General features: G+C 39.5%; 1 protein-coding gene across 1 annotated transcript in view; it reads right to left on the bottom strand.

Annotated features, from left to right (window-relative positions):
- NAV3 (neuron navigator 3) overlaps positions 1-19182 on the bottom strand; it is a 248514-nt gene that overhangs the window by 178301 nt on the left and 51031 nt on the right. Inside the window, exons 5-7 of the mRNA XM_044988256.1 lie at positions 16776-16844; positions 13820-13959; positions 1789-2824 (exon numbers count right to left, since the gene is read on the bottom strand). Coding sequence (XP_044844191.1) covers positions 1789-2824; positions 13820-13959; positions 16776-16844 — 1245 coding nt within the window. The remainder of the gene's footprint in view (positions 1-1788; positions 2825-13819; positions 13960-16775; positions 16845-19182) is intronic.

Below are 19182 nucleotides of genomic sequence, written 5' to 3'. Positions count from 1 at the left end.
CCCAGCAATAATTCTGCTGACTTTGTAAATATGGATATTCTGTCTCTGATTATATTTATACTCTGCTATAAAATCATTGTCTACTATTTCAAAGACCTTGAGACCCGCAAGGAATAGAGTTAGCGTGTATCTGCTTTCAGTACAGGATCTGTGGGACAGATTCTGCTCTCAATTCCACAGTTGTACATCTGAAGTAACCCCAGCCAAGTCAGTGGAGTTATTCCTCTTAACACTGGTGTGAGATTAGATTTTGGCCTTTAGAATTGTTTTCAAGCAAGATTTAACTGTTGGTTGAGGCGTACTGGGAATTAGTCATAAAGCTAAATTCTGTTGGCAAATGCATGCTTGAATCTCCCCTTTAATAGTCCTAATGTATTTTGCATTTTGATGCAGCATCGTAAAAAGATAACATATTTCCATATTGTAATAACATGCAATGAAATGGCATCACCATGTGGTAAATGTTAGTTTCATATGCATTTGAGGGCAGAATGGGGTCCACATATATCTCTATATTTGTATATATATTTCCACCTTATATTCAATATAGTAAATTGCATACATCACTGAAGTTGTTCCAGACCATGAATTACCATAATATGTGATCTTTACTCAATTATTCAGAATCACATCAATTAATTAAATATTTCTCTTACACATGCTCGGCTATATATTGAATTGAAGAGGCCAGCTATTGAATATTAAAATAAATAAAAACTGTGCTCAATGGCTCTTTCCCCCTCATAATTTTTGGAGCTCTGTTTTTAATCACAATAAACTGAAATAATTTATCACTCACCCACAATGGGTCTGAAACTGTGTTTAGTTTTGCATAATGATATATGCTCCCTCTGCGTCTACTCCAGCACCTCTTTAATCTTTAGCCAATTTTTATCTACAAGTTCCACTTGCTAACAAAAACTGCCAGCCTATTCTACTTAATAATATATTTCTCAGTTTATCAAATTTTCCTTTTTAAATGTTTAATTTACCCACAACTGAATCTAAAAATCCTCCAACAGCTGACATTTGAAACCTTATTAAACTGCAATCACTATTACTGAAACCAGCCATAATAGTAGCTTCCCTTATTATAGCTTCCTTATTGTGTAAAATGAAAATCTCTAGCCGCCATGGTTTACCTCTTGTTTTTCAATCCACTACACCGGATCCTACCTAACGTAAATGATTATACTAGGTGGGTAACTTAAAGGTGCCCTTCTGCAATTCTGTTATGCTGGGGTCAGTGGAGTAGAATCAAGATGCTGCAATCAACCCCCATGCTCACCCAGTTCGTCCTTGGTGAATATTTGCAAGCGTTTTAAAATGATTTCCCTCGCTAATGCCTCTTTTGTGTCACCTTCTGTGATGATTCCAATAAAGTTTACTTTAGCAATATTTAGGAAACAGTGAATTCTAAGCAAATATTGCAGAATATTGGCAGAAAATAGCAGTTGAAATCTAAGCAAAAGTATTCAACACTGGAAATCTGGTTTTAAGAGTTATGATCATCCACCAGAAACATATCATGTGACCTGCATATCCAATCAAAACAGCTTGAATTTCAAATGGCAAATACTCACAACAAACTGCCCATGTATGAGCTACAAACCAAAAAATGTCCACGGCAACTATTCATAGAGTAATTTTGAATAGTGCACAAATTTTAGGAAAATCATGTTTGTGTACAACTTGTGAACAAACAGATAAAATCCACTAGCCATTTGATTCTCTATGAATTTTACACATCTTATAAATAACAACACAAAATTGCTTTAGTGACCTTACCTATAAATGAAAGGAGCTACTGTGGCAGTGTTTGGGTGACTATATTGCTGTTGTTGAGGAAGTTGGACAATGCCATTTCCTGTGACTTGTCCACTGCTTGCAGCCATTGAAACAGAAAGAGCTGCAGAAGAACCAGGGGTCAGAGCTGGGCTAGATTCTTTTCCTTCAGAAGAAGCAAGACTACAGGAAGTGGAGGCTCTCTCATTAGCTTGTGATTTCGTTGTCGATTGAGACTGGTTGCCCTTTGTAGTCCTGAATTTTTCAGACTCTTTACTTCCTGCACACATGGGTGAAGCACTCTGCTTTGCTGTTGGTACCTTTGACCCAGGTTTTGGAATCCCACTAGAGGAGGGTATTAAACTTTCCTTCTTGGCTGCTGTAGTCTTGCTCCCCTTTGGGATCAAGCTTGCAATTTTTGAGCTCTTCTTTGTAGATGTTTCGGTGACCTGGTCCTTCTCTTCCTTTACTGTTTTCTCAGTGCAAACTTTATTTTTGTCCCTGTTCTTTTCCTCTTTGTCCTTTGGCTGTAGCAAAGACTTTTTATTGCTGAGATTTTTGCTTCCAGCTTTTGGCGGGGTTAGCTTAGGCGACACTTTAGGACTGCTACTGGTGGAGCCACCACTATTTAGCCCACTGCTAAAGCCGTCCATTTCACCACACTCCGAAAAGGTGTCATCCTCTCTTCCACTGTCATTGGGTCCTGAACTTGATGACAAGGGGGGTCTTAAAGCAGTCCTAGCATTAACCAGCTTGAACTTTTCCAGCATGGATTTCTGTCCAGATGAAGGGGGTTTCGCTCCTTCAGAAAGGGGTGGTTTGAGCCTGTCTGAAGATGGAGTAGGGGAGGTGGCAGGACTAGGCTGCTTCACGGACAGCATGGTAGAGGTGGCACTGTGTTTGACATTCATGGATTTGCTGCGCCAAGGCTTGCTGGCACTTGGAGAGGGTATGGCAGAGACCGGCTGCTGCCCAGTGCTGGTGGGATGCTGCACATTTCCATTCATGCCTGCAGATGAGTGAGGGCCTTTTGGTGAATCTGTTAAAAAAAAAAAAGAGCGAGAATCATATATTTTGCAATGATAGAATTATTTTTCTTCCCTCTGCTCTAAAACGATATTCTAATTAGTTATACCTTTAAAAACACAGATACAACTGAGCTTTCAAAAACGGACGGAAAATGCAGTTTATACTAAACTTAGTTTATACACGGAAGGCTACAATTAAGTATACGGCTTGCAAAATAAGAATGTTTTTGCTTCTCTGTCATATTGTTTTAGAGTATCCATCTCTCAGAGCTGAGGAGACCATGGAAGCACAATGTAACTCTCACTTCTGAAACTAAAGCGCTTAATAATTAAAAGACTATAATCGTATCTTAATATTAGATCTAGAAAGCCTTCTGATCAGAAGATGTCCCAGATGTCAGTAAATTAGCAAACTCCTCAAATCACAGAATTGAGATGCTGAGGGGTAAAAAGATGGATTTTGAAAGATAACAAAAGTTAAGATTTTCTTTTCTGGTTTTCGGGTAATATGACACTTACACTGAGAAACCTGTACTAGAGACAGTGGTCTGGGAAATACTGTTTCTGGGCTTACAAGCAAAATAAGTCTAACACATATACCAACACTTCTCTGGGCCACTGCCCTGAAATGTCTAATTTAATTCTACCTTTTGGTCACCATATTTCTTTGCTAGAACTGATCACAGAGGTTTGATTACAGTGTATTTTCCAGAACAGGAGAAAATATATCAGAAAGCTTCACTGTTGACAGTACTTGATAGCAGTAGAAGCAGTTGCTAGCTCTGCAACAGCACAACACTGACAGTTATTTAGGGTCTGATTCTTATTTGCTTTAATGGCTAGATCCACAAAGGGGATTTAAGTTCAGTGTTGCAATACCTAATTTCAGGCACTCTGCTGCATAGTGGAATCCGCAGCCCTATGATAGACACCCAGACTCCCTCCTATACATGAGTTAGTGCCTAAGAATAGGATTCACAAAAGCCAGCAAGTTGAGCAGAAAACTGCCTAAGCTAGTGAATAGGAAATGCCAAGGAGAGGGGTGTGGCCCATGCTCCACCCCTCAAAGGGATTTAGGCGCCTACCTCTAGGCTGGAGGGAAGCACTTCCCTCCACCCAGGATTCAGAGCCATGAACCCTCTCCTGGAGTTAGGCACCTAAGTCAGGTCAACCCTTTTTTGCCAAAAACAAAAATGGGGAGTCAGTGGCCTTATACCCCACAGCCCAGTGCATTCACCTCAGAAGTGGGAGATCTGGTTTCAAGGCTCTACTCTGACTCACGAAGAAGAGAGAGTTGAACTTGGGTGTTTCCCAGGCTGGGTGTGTGCACTAACACCCAGGCAATAGAATTTTCCAGACTGGGGGGGGCTCTCAGTCTTTCCTGTTGAAGCTGTTCCACTCTATAAAATAATTAAATATGGACAGGAGCAGAGGCTGGGTTCTGACTCTAACATCCCAAGGGAGTGCCCTGCCCACTGGACAATAGGGTCATTCTCACTCTCTTTCTGGCCCAAGGGATTATTTATTTATACACAGTGAAACAGCTTCAAAAGGAGAGATAGGGAGACCCACCCCAGATTACCCCCTAGGCCAGTGGGTCTCCGACGTCCTGGGGGAGTGCTCTCACCACCAGGCTATTAGGTAGAAGGCAGCTTCAGCCTGGGTCCAAATCTGGTTGACATACTCTAATGTGACCTGAGTCCTACCAGACTGGATCCCACAGGCAAGGTAGGGGATGCCTAGTTTGTTAATCTTGCAGAGGGTTAGGTATGAAGTAGGCACTGGATATCAAGACTCCAGCAGCCGTGCACATACCCATCAGCAGAAACCGAGTGTTTCTCTACATGAGCATTTAGTTCTCGGCAAGTTGGGGTGTGTATCTTTTCCCCGCTAGCCTGCTTAGTGCTCACTGAAATGAGACTAATTAAGAATACATTAATGAACTGTTAATATGCATCAGCAGAGTCCATATGGACAGTTAGTCCAAGGCAGGTTGATTTGGGATAGATTCATGCATGCCTCAAATTTACCATGAACAAACTGTTCATGTAGACTCACCCTCATGTGTCTAGGGAATGTAAGCACATGCTGGGTTAGGCGGCAGCTGAACTGGGATTTTGAGAATCTCAATTTTGGACTTAGGTCCTAAAGTGTGAGGTAGACCACTAAACCCCTTTATAGATCAGTCCTAAAACCCATTTACACTGCCAGAGCAGGGCAAAAGGGCCTTAGTATAAATGAGAATCAGGCCCTCTGTGTAATAATCAATAGAGTTGAACATATTTTAAACTCTAACCATATTTTCCAACAAGCAGCCTGCCTTCTTAAGCAAAACAGATTGATGTATGAAAAACACATACATTGGGAATGAGCTCTTTTAAATTAAGCCCACATTGCTAAGTGTGGGGGCCTGAGTAGTTGAGTGCTATTTGCTGGTTAACATTACTCTGTGGCATCAGAGAAATGAAGTGTTAATGGTGATTAAACCCATTAAACCCACCAATTATGTTCTCTAAATTATTGTGCATAATTGTATTTGCTCAGATGATGTTTCAAGTTAGTGTGTTTTGTACCGTTGCACAGAACACCAGGAGGGCTACTGAAAGGATGCTTAGGCATGTCCATATTATTCAGTGTCAATTTCAGAGTGGCAGATATATCTGAGGCATGACTACAAAACGTCCACTTGAAATACTATTCATGTCTTACCAAAACTGCACTTAAAGCTTTATGTGGAAACGTGAGCCCAAGGTCCAATAATCTAAATATTATAGTTAGTGAGAAAGGGCACTAGCAGCATTTTTCCTTTGAATGCTAAGCCAGGGCTATTTACAATTCCCGTTCTCGCACTATACGTTCTATAAATGAAAGCAGGTTACCCGTTCATAAGAAGGAGTAGAGGCTTGTAAGTATCCTGGGAGAGGGGCCCTAACTTTTCCTTAACAAAACCAAAACATATCAGTATTGACCCAGACTGCACGTGTATCATAACAATAGGCACCATAGATCCACAAAATCTGTTTCTTCCTAACATAAATACAGTATTAGTTAAGGTCAAGAATCCAGATCCTAGTGGTGCCATCTATCAGGTCAACTATCTCCATCTTAAACAGATGCTCTGTCTATCTTAGTGTTTCTAGCACTCGCCACCATAATATGCAGGCCCTGCCCAGATGAATTAGCTCTGCATGCCTATGCCCACAATGGACTTCACAGATGATTCTGCTCTTTATCCTTCCCAGGTTCCAGGAAGCTCTGTAGGATTTAGTTACTGTGAGAAAACTTCAGCAAATAGATGGGTCTTACAGTGGTCTTTAAAATAGGTCAGACTTTATCTCATTCTAATCTCTTCTGGTAGCTCATCCCATAACTGGGAATGCTTTGAGACAGATCCTTGCCTTTTAGTGGCATGAAGCAGTCTACTGAGCCACCTCCTTCCCAGCCACCAGAGCAAAGGTTGTGGTTGGGCCTCTATGATTTTCTGGTGAGCCCCAGCTGCTGGAGCAGAGCCTAGGGGCTGTGGATTGCTGGTGTAGATTATAGCAAGGTTTAGGCTTCTTTAATTTATTCCAGGGACCGGTCTGGTGGCTGATGGCCCAGGATGGGAGGTGAGCAAAGACTCCTTTGCATTCACATCTGGACATGCACTGAGCACCCATTGATTACACATGAGGACTGAGGCCTTTATTTCCAGTTTAAATGTACTTCATCATTAAAAGTGTTAAAAATATATGCAGACTATATATGAGTCCACTACATTCTGGTGTGTTAACTCTGATATTCAGATATCTCTGTAGGCTACCAGTTTTAACTTGTGTTCATTTACTTACAAAAAGGACTGATTTAAAAAAGACACACAAAACCAACTCCCCCTTACCATATCTCCTTTGGAGTAATATTAAGCTTGTGTAATGAAGAGACAGTAGTAAACAAAGAAAAAATTACTTTTTGGCATTTCCTCAATAGTTTGTTGTGCTGTATACACAGCAAGTACCCACAGGCGCCTTGGAGTCACTGCTTCATAACACATATATCACAAATTGTAATCAGCGCCAGATAAGTTACAGATGGACTGAGAGCTTTAATTTGGCTCTTAATCTTTAATTTAAATCACACCCTTAATGTTCCTTAAAGAGAGTTGTTTCTGTGCCCAAGCGTATTACCGATAGTTCATCGTACAATTAATAAAGTGGAATAAAAGGATTCGTTTCCTGATAAAGAATGACCTTCTCTCCCAACCTAAATGCATTCCTTGAACCTGCAGATCTGTTAGTGTGCTGTGCACATTCAGTTCGACGCAGCTATTTATTATATGACATCTGTCCCCACCTTGTGGTAATTTTGATACAGAGTGAATCCAAACAAAATATATCTGTGTATTTAATTTTTACATTTTAGTTTTACATCTTAAATCTGTAAGTCACCAGCTTATAAGACTGGAGAGAGGTTTTGATTATTATAGCATAGGCACACTAACTTTTCTTCAACAATAACACCATAAATCAATATTTCCAGCATGTTGATTCAGACTGCATATATGTAGGCTTGGCAGAATTCAATTTTTTAAAAATAATTTTGATGGAGTGTATTAATGTTTATTTTTAAGCTTTTTTTCCCAATTTTTATCTATTCAAATGTTCACAGATGAGTGAAATTATGGGGGGACAAGCAATAATTATTTAACGACAATGTATGTTGAGATTCAAAAAGTTAAAGCTTTAAAACAAAAAATGTCAACATAACACATACAAATATACTAAGTAAATATCCTTACAATCAAACTCTAAGAAGTTCTCAAGCAGCATTTGTCTTTCTTTGCCTCTCCATAAGGCCCTTCATTTTCAGTTTTCACTGATTTTTATTGAAAAATTCCCAGGTTTTACATAAGCTATTATTTGTGTGGGGGGGGGGTTGTTTGTTTGTCTGTTTTTACTGATTTCTACCACAATTCTGGACCACTCAAGTATATAAAAATACCAATTATGTGAAGAAAAACTAATACATCACATTAGGTAGATGTATTTATATTAATAAAGGGTAAATATGAAGCTCTCTGTTAAAATAAGCAATGTAATGGAAGATATACGTACACATTCATGTGCGTGCATATGTGCACACATTGTTAATGTGCAGTCCATGAAATAAACCATTAAACTGCTTTCACTTTCAGTTTTCTTTCTTCTCGCTATTTGGGAAATTTTAAACAAAATAAAAACTGAAACCTTTTGTGAATTTCTATTTTCATCAACGGAAATATGTTTTTGTCTGTTTGTGTATGTATGGCGAAATCAACATTTACCGAAAAAAATCAAATCCTTCCAAGCCTGTACATATATCATGGCAATAGGCATCAGAGATACATGAAATAAGAAATTCTGTTTCCTTGTAACACAAATATTGTATTAGTTAAAGTCCAAAATCCAGATACTAGTGACACCACAGACAAATGTAAAAGTCCTTATGTAATTTATGTTATACTCTGTCAGGCCAACTATCTCCATCTTAAACCGATGCTGTATAGCTGTATACCAATAGTCCATCTTTATGGATAATGAAGTAGAATAAAAGGATTTGTTTCCTGATACTGAGTGATATATTTGTGTATTTAATTTTTACATTTACATCTTAAATTTGCAAATCACCAACTCATATGGAAGTTTGCATATACAATTCAGTACAAATGACCATTCAGTTGTTGCCTACATATATGCTAATCAGAAACAGCCACCCACACAACTTTCTTCCTCCACTTACCTGCTCAGATTTTTCCTGCTAGGAGAACAATTATTATATGGTTGTGTAAAGGGACAGGGATATATGTATATAAGCATATGTTACTGGATCAAGAGCATACACCAAGAAGAATGCTTTGACCCCTAAGCATAATATTACAGTGTTTTTTTTGCTTTCGAGAGACTTGGATTGGCATAGTGAACTGCCATCCTGCACTACCTCTCCTATATGCAGACTTTCTGACAGTAGCCAATGTCAGATTTGCCCTAAGGCGTGTAACAAAATAATGGACACAAAATGAGACCAGGACAAACATACAGGCCTAATAATACTAATATAATAGAATCTCTCATATAACGTTTCAGGACCAAAGCCTCAGTTGTAGCTTAGCTAGGGGTTTGTGAAATGTACAGGTATAGACATTTTCCCCAACAGCCCACAGAATGGCTGGGGAGCCATTCTGTCAAGGCTACTTCATCCCCTGGCTGAAACAGCTCTGTTCACCTTTAACGTGTGTCTACTGTAGAGCAGTACATTGCCACCTAAAAGGACTTCATACCACATAGAGGTGCATACTTCTGCACAATCCCGGTCCTCCTTTATGTGCTACAATCACACCTGTTCTATTGCCTTCATGGAGGTGAGGGACTGGATTTGTCGCTAAGTGCAAGGCCAATTTGTCGGAATTGTACAGAATAAAAGCAGAGTGGAAATGTAATTGTGAGTGGTGCAATGATGGTTCCAAAGATGCAATCTCACAATGCATTTATGTATTTTGAGGAGAGAGAGAGGGTTAGTATCAAGTAGCTTTAGAAATATTTTAAAGGGTGAGTGACTACACACAAAAAAGGGAAAGTTAATAAGGGAGTCTGATGTGACAAGGGTTTTACAAGGTGTGTTTACTCACTAAAATTGGAGTGTTCTGTAAGAGTCAATATATGAGAAGGGAGATGATAAAAAAAAACACAACAAAACCTTAAGTTTAGCAAATGTCTTGCATATGAGTGACCCCATTCAATTCAATAGGAGTTGTGTTAAGGGTTAGATAGCAGCTTAGACTAGCCAATAGGTTGTTGACAATGAAAATATGAGATCATAACCAAACACTTTCAAATCAGTTTGCCCACCGCACATGCTTATTGCTTCTTAGGAAAACCTCCACGGGAGAGCTACATATGCCTGCCCCCAAAATAGGTAACAATATCTTATATTATAAACATTCATAGCCAGAAGTTCAGCATTTACCTTTATTAGGCATTTTTTTAAAGTATTAAGTGGGGTTATAGTCATATGACTCCGTTTCACTAAAGTGAAAATATTTCAGTTTAAACCCCACACCACACAAATAATTTAGGGGCAATAATCAACTTCTAAAAGTCTTTTTTTCAGCACGATGTGGTGAGAACATTAATCAGAACATTTGTTCTTTCCTACTCTCAACTGACAAAATTTTTCTTTCCAATTCACGCAATGTTACACTGTACAGTCCTTCCGCAGAATGAGTGCTATAGATGCAGTAGAACAGTGATTCTCAAAGTGTGGTGACATGTAACATTGGTGGTAAGTGGGCTGCAGTCAGGTTGTACGAGGTTTAGTTTAAAGTATACTATCACTGACTGAAATTCTGAAGGTGGTACACCAAATACCGTCTGAGAATCACTGCAACAAGTCTATACTGGGGGTAAGTGTATAATGTTGCAGGGCTGTTCTTCCTAAGAAGTGTGAGGGGAAATGAAGTCATTTAGATTAATCCTTGTTATTTCAAAATGAAAGAATTATTTCTATTATTTTCTTTTTTATTTATTCTTTCAGAAGCAAACATTCCATTAAGACATATACTCTCACTGCAGCGGCGGCTCCAGGCACCAGCGCTCCAAGCGCATGCCTGGGGCAGCAAGCCACGGGGGGCGGCCTGCCAGTCTCTGTGAGGGCGGCAGTCAGACAGCCTTCGGTGGCTTGCCTGCGGGAGGTCCACTGGTCCCGCGGATTCGGCGGCAATTCGGCGGCAGATACACTGGATCCGCGGGACCGGGGACCTCCCGCAGGCATGCCATCGAATCCGCGGGACCGGGGACCTCCCACAGGCATGCCACCAAATCCACGGGACAGGGGACCTCCCACAGGTGCGCCGCCAAAGGCTGCCTGCCTGCCGTGCTTGGGGCGGCAAAAAAGCTAGAGCTGCCCCTGTCTCACTGAAATTCCTCCAAAGGATGTAGCATCCAGGGGAGGGAAGAAAAGAAAAAGATCAGCTGACTGAGCCCATATGAGCCAACTCACTGCAGTCTCCTAGCACTGGCCTGTTTAGATTTTTGATATGTTTTATGTACTCAGGGCCCACATGTCTTAATCAAATCTACCATAAAGTAAACTCTAACTCTGGCTGAATGAGTTTGTGGGTAAACTCTGGCTCTGCTGAAGTCAATGGCAAAACTCCCATTGGCTTCAACAGGGTCGGGGGGGCGGGGTTGCTCACGTGAATTATTCCTTATGGGATACACCCCTACTTATTTATAAGTTACAAATGAACCTCAAAAAGGGTCCAAGAACTGTCAAGCTGTGAGTAAAGGTTTGGGCCAGATCTGATTTTGGGTCCATTCTTGGTTGCATTGGAGCAGGATTGGGCACTTGATTCTGTAAATGTATGTCCATCCCTGACAGTAACTGAGTTGGAAACCATGTTAATTATACTTTTTAATAATAATAATTAATTAATGGAAATATCCTATCTCCTAGAACTGGAAGGGACCTTGAAAGGTCATCAAGTCCAGCCCCCTGCCTTCACTAGCAGGACCAAATACTGATTTTGCCCCAGATCCCTAGGTGGCCCCCTCAAGGAATGAACTCACAACCCTGGGTTTAGCAGGCCAATCCTCAAACCCTGAGCTATCCCCTCCCCCTAACAATAACTGGAGTTTCAATTATTACCAATTCCTGATAACATGTACTGCATAAATAACCTTGTGTAATGTATTCAAACTCATACAGCATATATTGAGTCATACTAAAGAGAACTATGCACTACTATTGGTCTGAGCACAGGCCTGGCAGTCCGCAGCTCCTGAGTTCGGACGCCTACTCACACAATGACTTCCTTGTGCAAGCCATTTAACTTCTCTGCCTCAGCTTATCTATCTGTAATACATACATACTTACCATACAGGAATGTTATCAGAATGGTCACTTATTATTTTGAAAGCACTATACACTGGTTCTACTTGGGCTGCTAGCATTAATTTGTCTCGTTGTAGCGCCCATGGCAAAGACAATGCATTAAAAATAGAGCTTTCAGTTCCCTGTACTGTGTTGCTGTGGGGGAAAAAAAAACTTTTCAAGTTACTTTAGTAGCAAGTGCTAAATATTATTATTTAGTAGTAGTACTATTAGTAAGAAAGTTTGTTTCATACATTGTTTCTATACATTAATGCCAGACAAGTTCCTAGATATGAAAAAGTTGCTACTTAAACTTGTCACAGAAACATTAAACAATATACACATCATGATAATTAACTTTAAAAACAGTTTGGTGCAGTTATTTTTCTCTTTGGGCAAGGAACTGATATGGTGGATTCTGATACACTTTTCTGCTAGTCCTTTTAGAATCTTAGATGAAATATTTTGCTATCCCAGCACTCACTACAGTTGTTTTCCCTCATTAACTTCTGGTTTTATATATATGTCTCTAAAATAAACTTGTACTTGGCTTGTGTTTTCATATCAAATCAATGTACTCAGGTCTTTGCTGCTATTATTTGAAGTAAGAAAAAAGAGCAGAGACAGAAAATTTGAAATATAGTACTCGGTAGTTATGCAACATTATATTTTCTATATCCTGGAAAATGAATCGAATGATTAGATACAAACAAAGCAGCCCTTATCCTCTTGCAAGTGATGACTTCACTAAAAATCTGATCAAGGTTCTCATTCTGTGCAGGGAAGAAATGGGAAAGTAAAGAAATCCATCACAGAAAAAGCCACATAAACGTGCATTGCAAGGCAAGCCTTAGCAGTCCAAAGACAGTTTGCAAGCAATGAGCTGAGAAAAACTGGTATCTACAACTATGGAAAAAAGTTTCCCACCTTTAATCATTCATTCCTCCATATGTCAAAATCACGCAGCATTTCTAAAACCTAAACTATTGTACATACCTTCACTCAAGCAGCCACACCTCCTACTGCATAAGTCCACTATAGTATTTGTGAACTATATACTGTCTGTTCAGTACATATCCTGTACGCTTTATGGATTTAGTCTGCATGTCTTGCTATAAGCAAGCTGATGATAAAATAAAATCAACTACAGAGCTATCCAAAATACTCGTCCCTGATAGTAAAAATAACAAAATAATTATTGAAAGGATGGATTTATATCTTCAGATGCTGCTAGGGGCAAAGCATGTTCATCAGAATTTTGCAGAAAAAATCTGGATAGTTGCCTGTTGCTTAGATGAAGAACATTCACTGCATATTTGTTCCTCCCACAGACCCCAAGGATGCAAATGGGTATTATGCATATTGTATCATTTTCGACTATATTCTAACCCAGAGATATGAATAGAATGTCGTTCATTATACAGAGAAGAAAGGGGGCCTGGAGTATTTACACAACTCAGAATACTGAATTTTCAGATTCTTCTTCTTGAGATTAAGAATAAAGAGGGACATTTTATAGAAAAACTGCTCCACAGGCCAGGGAGGAGATCAAGAAGTGATGGGGATGAAGAGGAGAACGAATTAAATCAGTAGATAGAATAGCAGCTTGTAATTAAAGATGAAGCAAAATATAAAATTTGAATTTTAACCCTTTCAAATTTTTCAGAAAATGGGTTTAAATTTGAATCCCCAGGTCCAAACTGACTTCTCAGATTATGGTCCTGGTCTGAATATGCAACCCGAAGATTTTGGTTCCAAATCCCACACAAACTGCTGACTCCACAGAGGGTCTGACCCAAAGCACACTGAAGTCAATGGGATTTGGATCAGACTCAATATTTCCCCCATGAAACATCAAGTCACTTTTTACTTCAGCGAATCTCGTGAGATTTTCACCAATGGGAGTAAAAATATTGCAATAACAGTTCATAAGATTTCAGTGCTGATTAGTCCAAACCCACATTTTAGCCCTGATTCAGCTATGAACCTGAACCTAAACTCAACACCATCTTCCTGGCCCATCTCTAACTATGATTTTTGTGTTACACATGGGATTGTTTCTTTTCTGCTTTCAGACTCTGGTGTTGTCTGTAAACAGTTACTGGTGCCTTTTCAACACTTACCTTTTTCATTGCCATTTGCATATTGTGGAGGCTTGTTTTTGTCAATGCTGTTAAAGCTCTGACTTCTCCGATTTAAATTAGAAGCTCCCTGGACCTTGGTACTGCTGCCTGCAGCTGGCACCCTTGAGGGCCCTGGAAGCCTAGAACAGTATAATCAGAAATTACTTTGTTGTACAAGATGCAGACATATGGAACACACACTTTGTCAAGTATCAGACCAAAGTATGGAACCAGTAAATGAATAACAATTATTTCACATAATGACAATGAATGACAGGAATCAAGTTAGTTAGATTCAACAGGGTCAATGAAAATAAAAGTTAATCCTAACACACACAAAGGGGGAAAAGATGTTTTATAGCATCACAGGAAACATAAGGATGCTTTGCATTTGCCATTAACATTGCTCAAACAGATTCACCCACATATACTATAAAACAGTCTAATATTTTACTTAAATATATCACAGTCTGTTTTCTGGAGTAAGTACGATAAAATTGACTAGAGAACATAACAATAAAATATTTTGAAGAACTACCCCAAATGCTCTTAAACTGGTAAATACTGTCGTTAATTGCATTTATAGCACAATAACTAGACTTTTACTAATCCACTGCACTCAAATACATTTTGAATAGCTGTTGGCTCTAGCTCTAACTATATTTCACATTGGTCTGCATATTTATTATCTCAAATGCAGAATGTTGAAAATAAATATTCTAAGGTAGATATTGCGGATGTATGTATGCCCTATATAAGAATATAATGCAGACTATACAGTTCATTTGTTACTATTTGCTGCCACCATCTGAGCCTTACTGTGTAGTAGTGTTATGAAAAAAAATTAGGAGCCATTGTCTGTAGCATGTATAAAGCATCATTGTATTTTGCTTGATTCAGTTCTCTGGCATATGATTATTTAATACAAGTCTGCTTCAAATTTCCTCCAGCACCACTGTAAATACAACTCCCCCCGCCCCTTTTATACAACACATAATAAAATACTCAGATCATCAACAGACTTTTGCAACAGGGATATAATACCCATATTCAGTTACTGATGGACTATGCAAATGTGATGAGTAATTTCAAAGACTTTGCTAACAACAGCATGAATTATTGTAGAGTTCTCAAATGATACTAGTGTCATCATATGATGCATCATGAAAGGGCAATAGCTGGAGAGAGGAAAGAAATGACATTATAAAGGACTCTAAAATGTTAGATTTTTATAAATGTTTTGCTTAACACATTGGTACATCAAAAATGTTGAAATCATTTTTACTGATTTAAGCCTCAGAGAGCTAATCCATTCATTATTTTTATGGCTCATTCTGGCTGCCAGCCTGCCCCACTGGTCTCTGTGCTGAGAGCAGAGCAGACTGTCTCTACAGCTGTATGCATTCTAACCTTTACCATGACCCATGAATTCTAGTGATCTTCTGTTCCCTGAAGAATGCACTAAAACAAACTTAAAAATCCATTTGCTCTTTCTCATTACCCTAATTTGACAGGCAGTCAGAGCCCTGAGATCATTTGTCAAAGGTAATGAGGAAAAAAAAAGCAACAAGAAGGCATGTGCAACACTGGAAATTCATCTGTTCTATTAAAATGTAAAGTACTTAAGTGTATATTTACATGCCAGAATCCTCGAACTTGCAGCCATAAGCACATTATACATGAGGTCACTTGCTCTACATACTTTCCAATTTACTTCATTTACTGTCATTAATAGAACTCAGTTTTCAAATCGCCCTTGCAGAATCATTTTAAGCAACCAAGGAAATGCAAAGTAGGAAATAACAGATAAGGGACAAGTCACATACCTCTGATCTGGGCCTTGGCAACACTGTCATAGATTTAAAGTATTAGACAATAAAACTGTTAGCCTACACATGCTGAATGGTGGACAAGACAGTCGTGTCAGCAATAAATGAGACTGAAGACCTATGATCACAGGCATAAAGCGACTACACTCTGGAATGGCTCATTGCAAGCTATCACCAGTCACTCAGATTGTATTAGTGCACCACATTATGAAATGCAAGCTTTATTGTGGATTACATTATTTATAGTTCATTGTTCTCAGCAATGAACTGTACAGCAAACAGTGTGATTCATAAAGGTATTGCTTATCATAAACACAAACTTACAACAGCAAGAGGGACTTTTCTTTCTAAAAATCTGTTTGTGGATTTTAGTGGTCATGAAAGTGAAAGATGAGCAGCACTGGCTTGAGTGGACAACAGGACAGGCAGGGAAAGTGTGAGCTTCTGCACACAGCTCTGTCAAATACACTTCAAGCTTTAGCTTTAGCTGAGGTCTCCAAACCCAAGTATCTCATGAAGAGGGGCTTAGCTATGCTACTCCAGGGACAGTAGACACAGTCCGTGACTGTTTATCAGCTACACTTTGCTCCTCTGCTCCAGAATTTAGGGAATTTAGGGTTGCCAACCCTTCTGGATTGTCCTGGAGCCTCCAGAAACTAAAGACTAATCTTTAAAGACTGTGTCATGTACTGAAGCTTCCAGGAATACGTCCTGCCAAAATTGACAACCCGATATGAACTAGACTTGTGTGATGATTTTGTGATGTGGACACAGGGTCCTTTGGGAGCTAGGATGGCCTTCCAAACACATTTTTACTTGTGACCCATGGAAGAAGTTGAGTCAAAAGCTTTACTAAATCCCTAAGCCTTCTAACCTCTCAAATCTGAGAATTTACATGCAGGACACAAAGATGCAGGATACATAACAATCAGAAATATGGCTAATGGTACTGTACAAATCTGCTTTTGCCAGTCAGGTGCAAGGCTTTCCCATGACAAAGCTCTGTGGTACAAAACTTGCATGATTACACATTGCAATGTTTACTTATGTCCAAAGAATAAAATACCAGTGGGCACTGACTCAGTTGAGTATCACTAATAAGCAATAAATGAGAGATATTAACTGACCTAGAAGTCTTTTTTTGACTGGTTGCAATTCCACTGTGATTAGACTGAGTTGCATATCTGGCTCTCAGACTGTATGAGAAGAAACAGAGAAATTGAATTAAAGAATTTTTGAACACATATAGAAAGCACACACTTACCAGCAAACTATGAGTTAATGTAATGCAAGCTGAACATGTACAGAAAACCCAAATTAATCAGCAAAGAATGAATTAATGTGCAGATTATGAGTAATGCAATGTACAGATTATGAAATAATGGACAGCGCTGTAATTTGCCTCACTCAGCAGAACATATTAACGTTTAGGTATAGACACTTTGGGAAAAATTTCAGAATGGCCATGTTTCAGTATTGGTAGTGCAATCTGCAACTGCAAAATCTGTGTTTGATTTTTTGCGCCCGCAAAAAGAACTGCAGGCAAATATATAAGTACTTTTGCCTCCAGCTACCTGATCTGGATCAGCAATTAGGTAGTTAGAGGAGAACCAACATTCCGATTTGCAGCTACATACCCAGTGTGAACACAAAATGCAGATATAAATTGAACCCACCAAAGGAAAGGCATCTGAAGAAGTGGGTTTTTTACCCACGAAAGCTTATGCCCAAATAAATTTGTTAGTCTTTAAGGTGCCACCAGACTCCTCGTTGTTTTTGTGGATACAGACTAACATGGCTACCCCTCTGATACTTGACACCAAAGGAAAGATACCCTGCTGATAAATGTAGCCATATAGAAGTGTTCACTGATGTTTTCTGTCATTATCACTCAAGCTAATTGTAACAAAGTGCATTGCTCAGACAGATGTTTTAATAGGCGACTCTGTTATTTATTTAGGTTTCCTGTTACATTCCATAGGGAGTTACATCTTAGCCTCTTAAAGCATGCAGAGGGCATTTTTGCAATACAAGACATGTCTGTGCTAGGGGATTACTACAGAACCCTGTTGGAAGGCCAGACATGTGTCCCATCAAGCAGGATATGTCTGGTGCTGAATCTCTGTTGCCTTATGGCCAGTTTATGCCACTCCCTAGTGCAGTGTGGCTCTACACGACTGGGTCTCCCAGCAGTTTGCATGAGGAGTTTGTCTGAGGCATGGCTATAGGGAGAAGCTGCAGCCAACGTACTCTAGCTATTATGGCTGATACAATGTAGAGCAGCTGTCAGGTCTCAGAGCCCCAGATCATGGGGAGGCACAAAGGTGGTTTAAATCATAGGTCAGGTGAAATGGGAAATCGGAGCCTTAGGGTCTTTGAGGATGTGGGAGGAAACCAAATAAAATGGCAGCTCCATTTTGATTGGTTTGGCATAAACCCAGCAACTCCCACAGTTTATATTTTTAAATCACTGCAGTAGTAGTAGCAGCAGCAGCCACCACCTCTGGCATTTAGGCCCTGTATACTAGGCTGGCACTATTTGCCAGAAACATTTCTACCGGCTAGGAACATTTCTATTCTGGTAGGAAAGAGTTAAGTGGTTTCTGATGATGCACTAAGGTAGGTAGCGTATTAGTTTAGCTGAATATAGTGATTGAAAATAGTGAATACAGTGTAAAAGTGACACCTCAGCATTATGATGCCTTCATTTGACCTGCCAGGATGACAAAGAGGTGGGTGGGAGACCTTTTCCAACTGTGAGATATTAAGGCAGAGAATTATTCTTAAATATTCAGCCTCTAGTAAAAACAAGACATTTTGCTTCCCTTTGAGCTTCAAGTGCCCAGCCTTTTATTGAGAAAGTGGGAACTGAACTTTGTGTTCATTGTTGTTAATTTCTGTGTTAATAAACACAACCCCAGTAAGGGGTCACAGTATGGCCTCTAAAAATGTGTGAACTGCGTTTGCAGGTTGGAAATGGCCCCTGCTCACACACTGTTTGAAATAAATGACAGTATATGATTCCTAACACTGGGGTATGGAGCCACCAAAAAGACAGCAATGCCACGGCCCTTTGGAATAGACGTATTGTATAACCTCACAACAGTGACAATTCATGGTTTTAAATGACAGCATCTCCTCTGGGATTTAAAATAATACTTAGCCCATGTTCTATATATGTGCGCACACATATTACATAATATTTTATATCTTATATTATATAGCAATATTTTATTATTTTATCATCTATAGCAATTTCGCAATAAAAGGCTGGGCACTTGAAGCTCAAAAGCAACCACAATGTCTTATTTTTACTTCAGAGACTGAATATTTAAGACTATTTCTCTGCCTTAATATCTCACAGTTTGAGGTCTCCCACCCACCTTTTTGTCATCCTGGCAGGCAGGGGTGAAAGTAACTTAAAGGACTTACCGGAACACCGTAGTCCTGAGCAGGGGGCGGGGCCTCAACTGGAAGGGGTGGGGCCTTAACCAGAAGAGGCGGGACCTTTATATACCTGGGCCCTTTACATCA

This window comes from Mauremys mutica, chromosome 1 (genome assembly GCF_020497125.1).
Source record: "Mauremys mutica isolate MM-2020 ecotype Southern chromosome 1, ASM2049712v1, whole genome shotgun sequence".
Taxonomy (NCBI): Eukaryota; Metazoa; Chordata; order Testudines; family Geoemydidae; genus Mauremys; species Mauremys mutica.
Note: the sequence above shows the minus strand (reverse complement) of the source record. Positions and strands in the feature narration are given on the sequence as shown.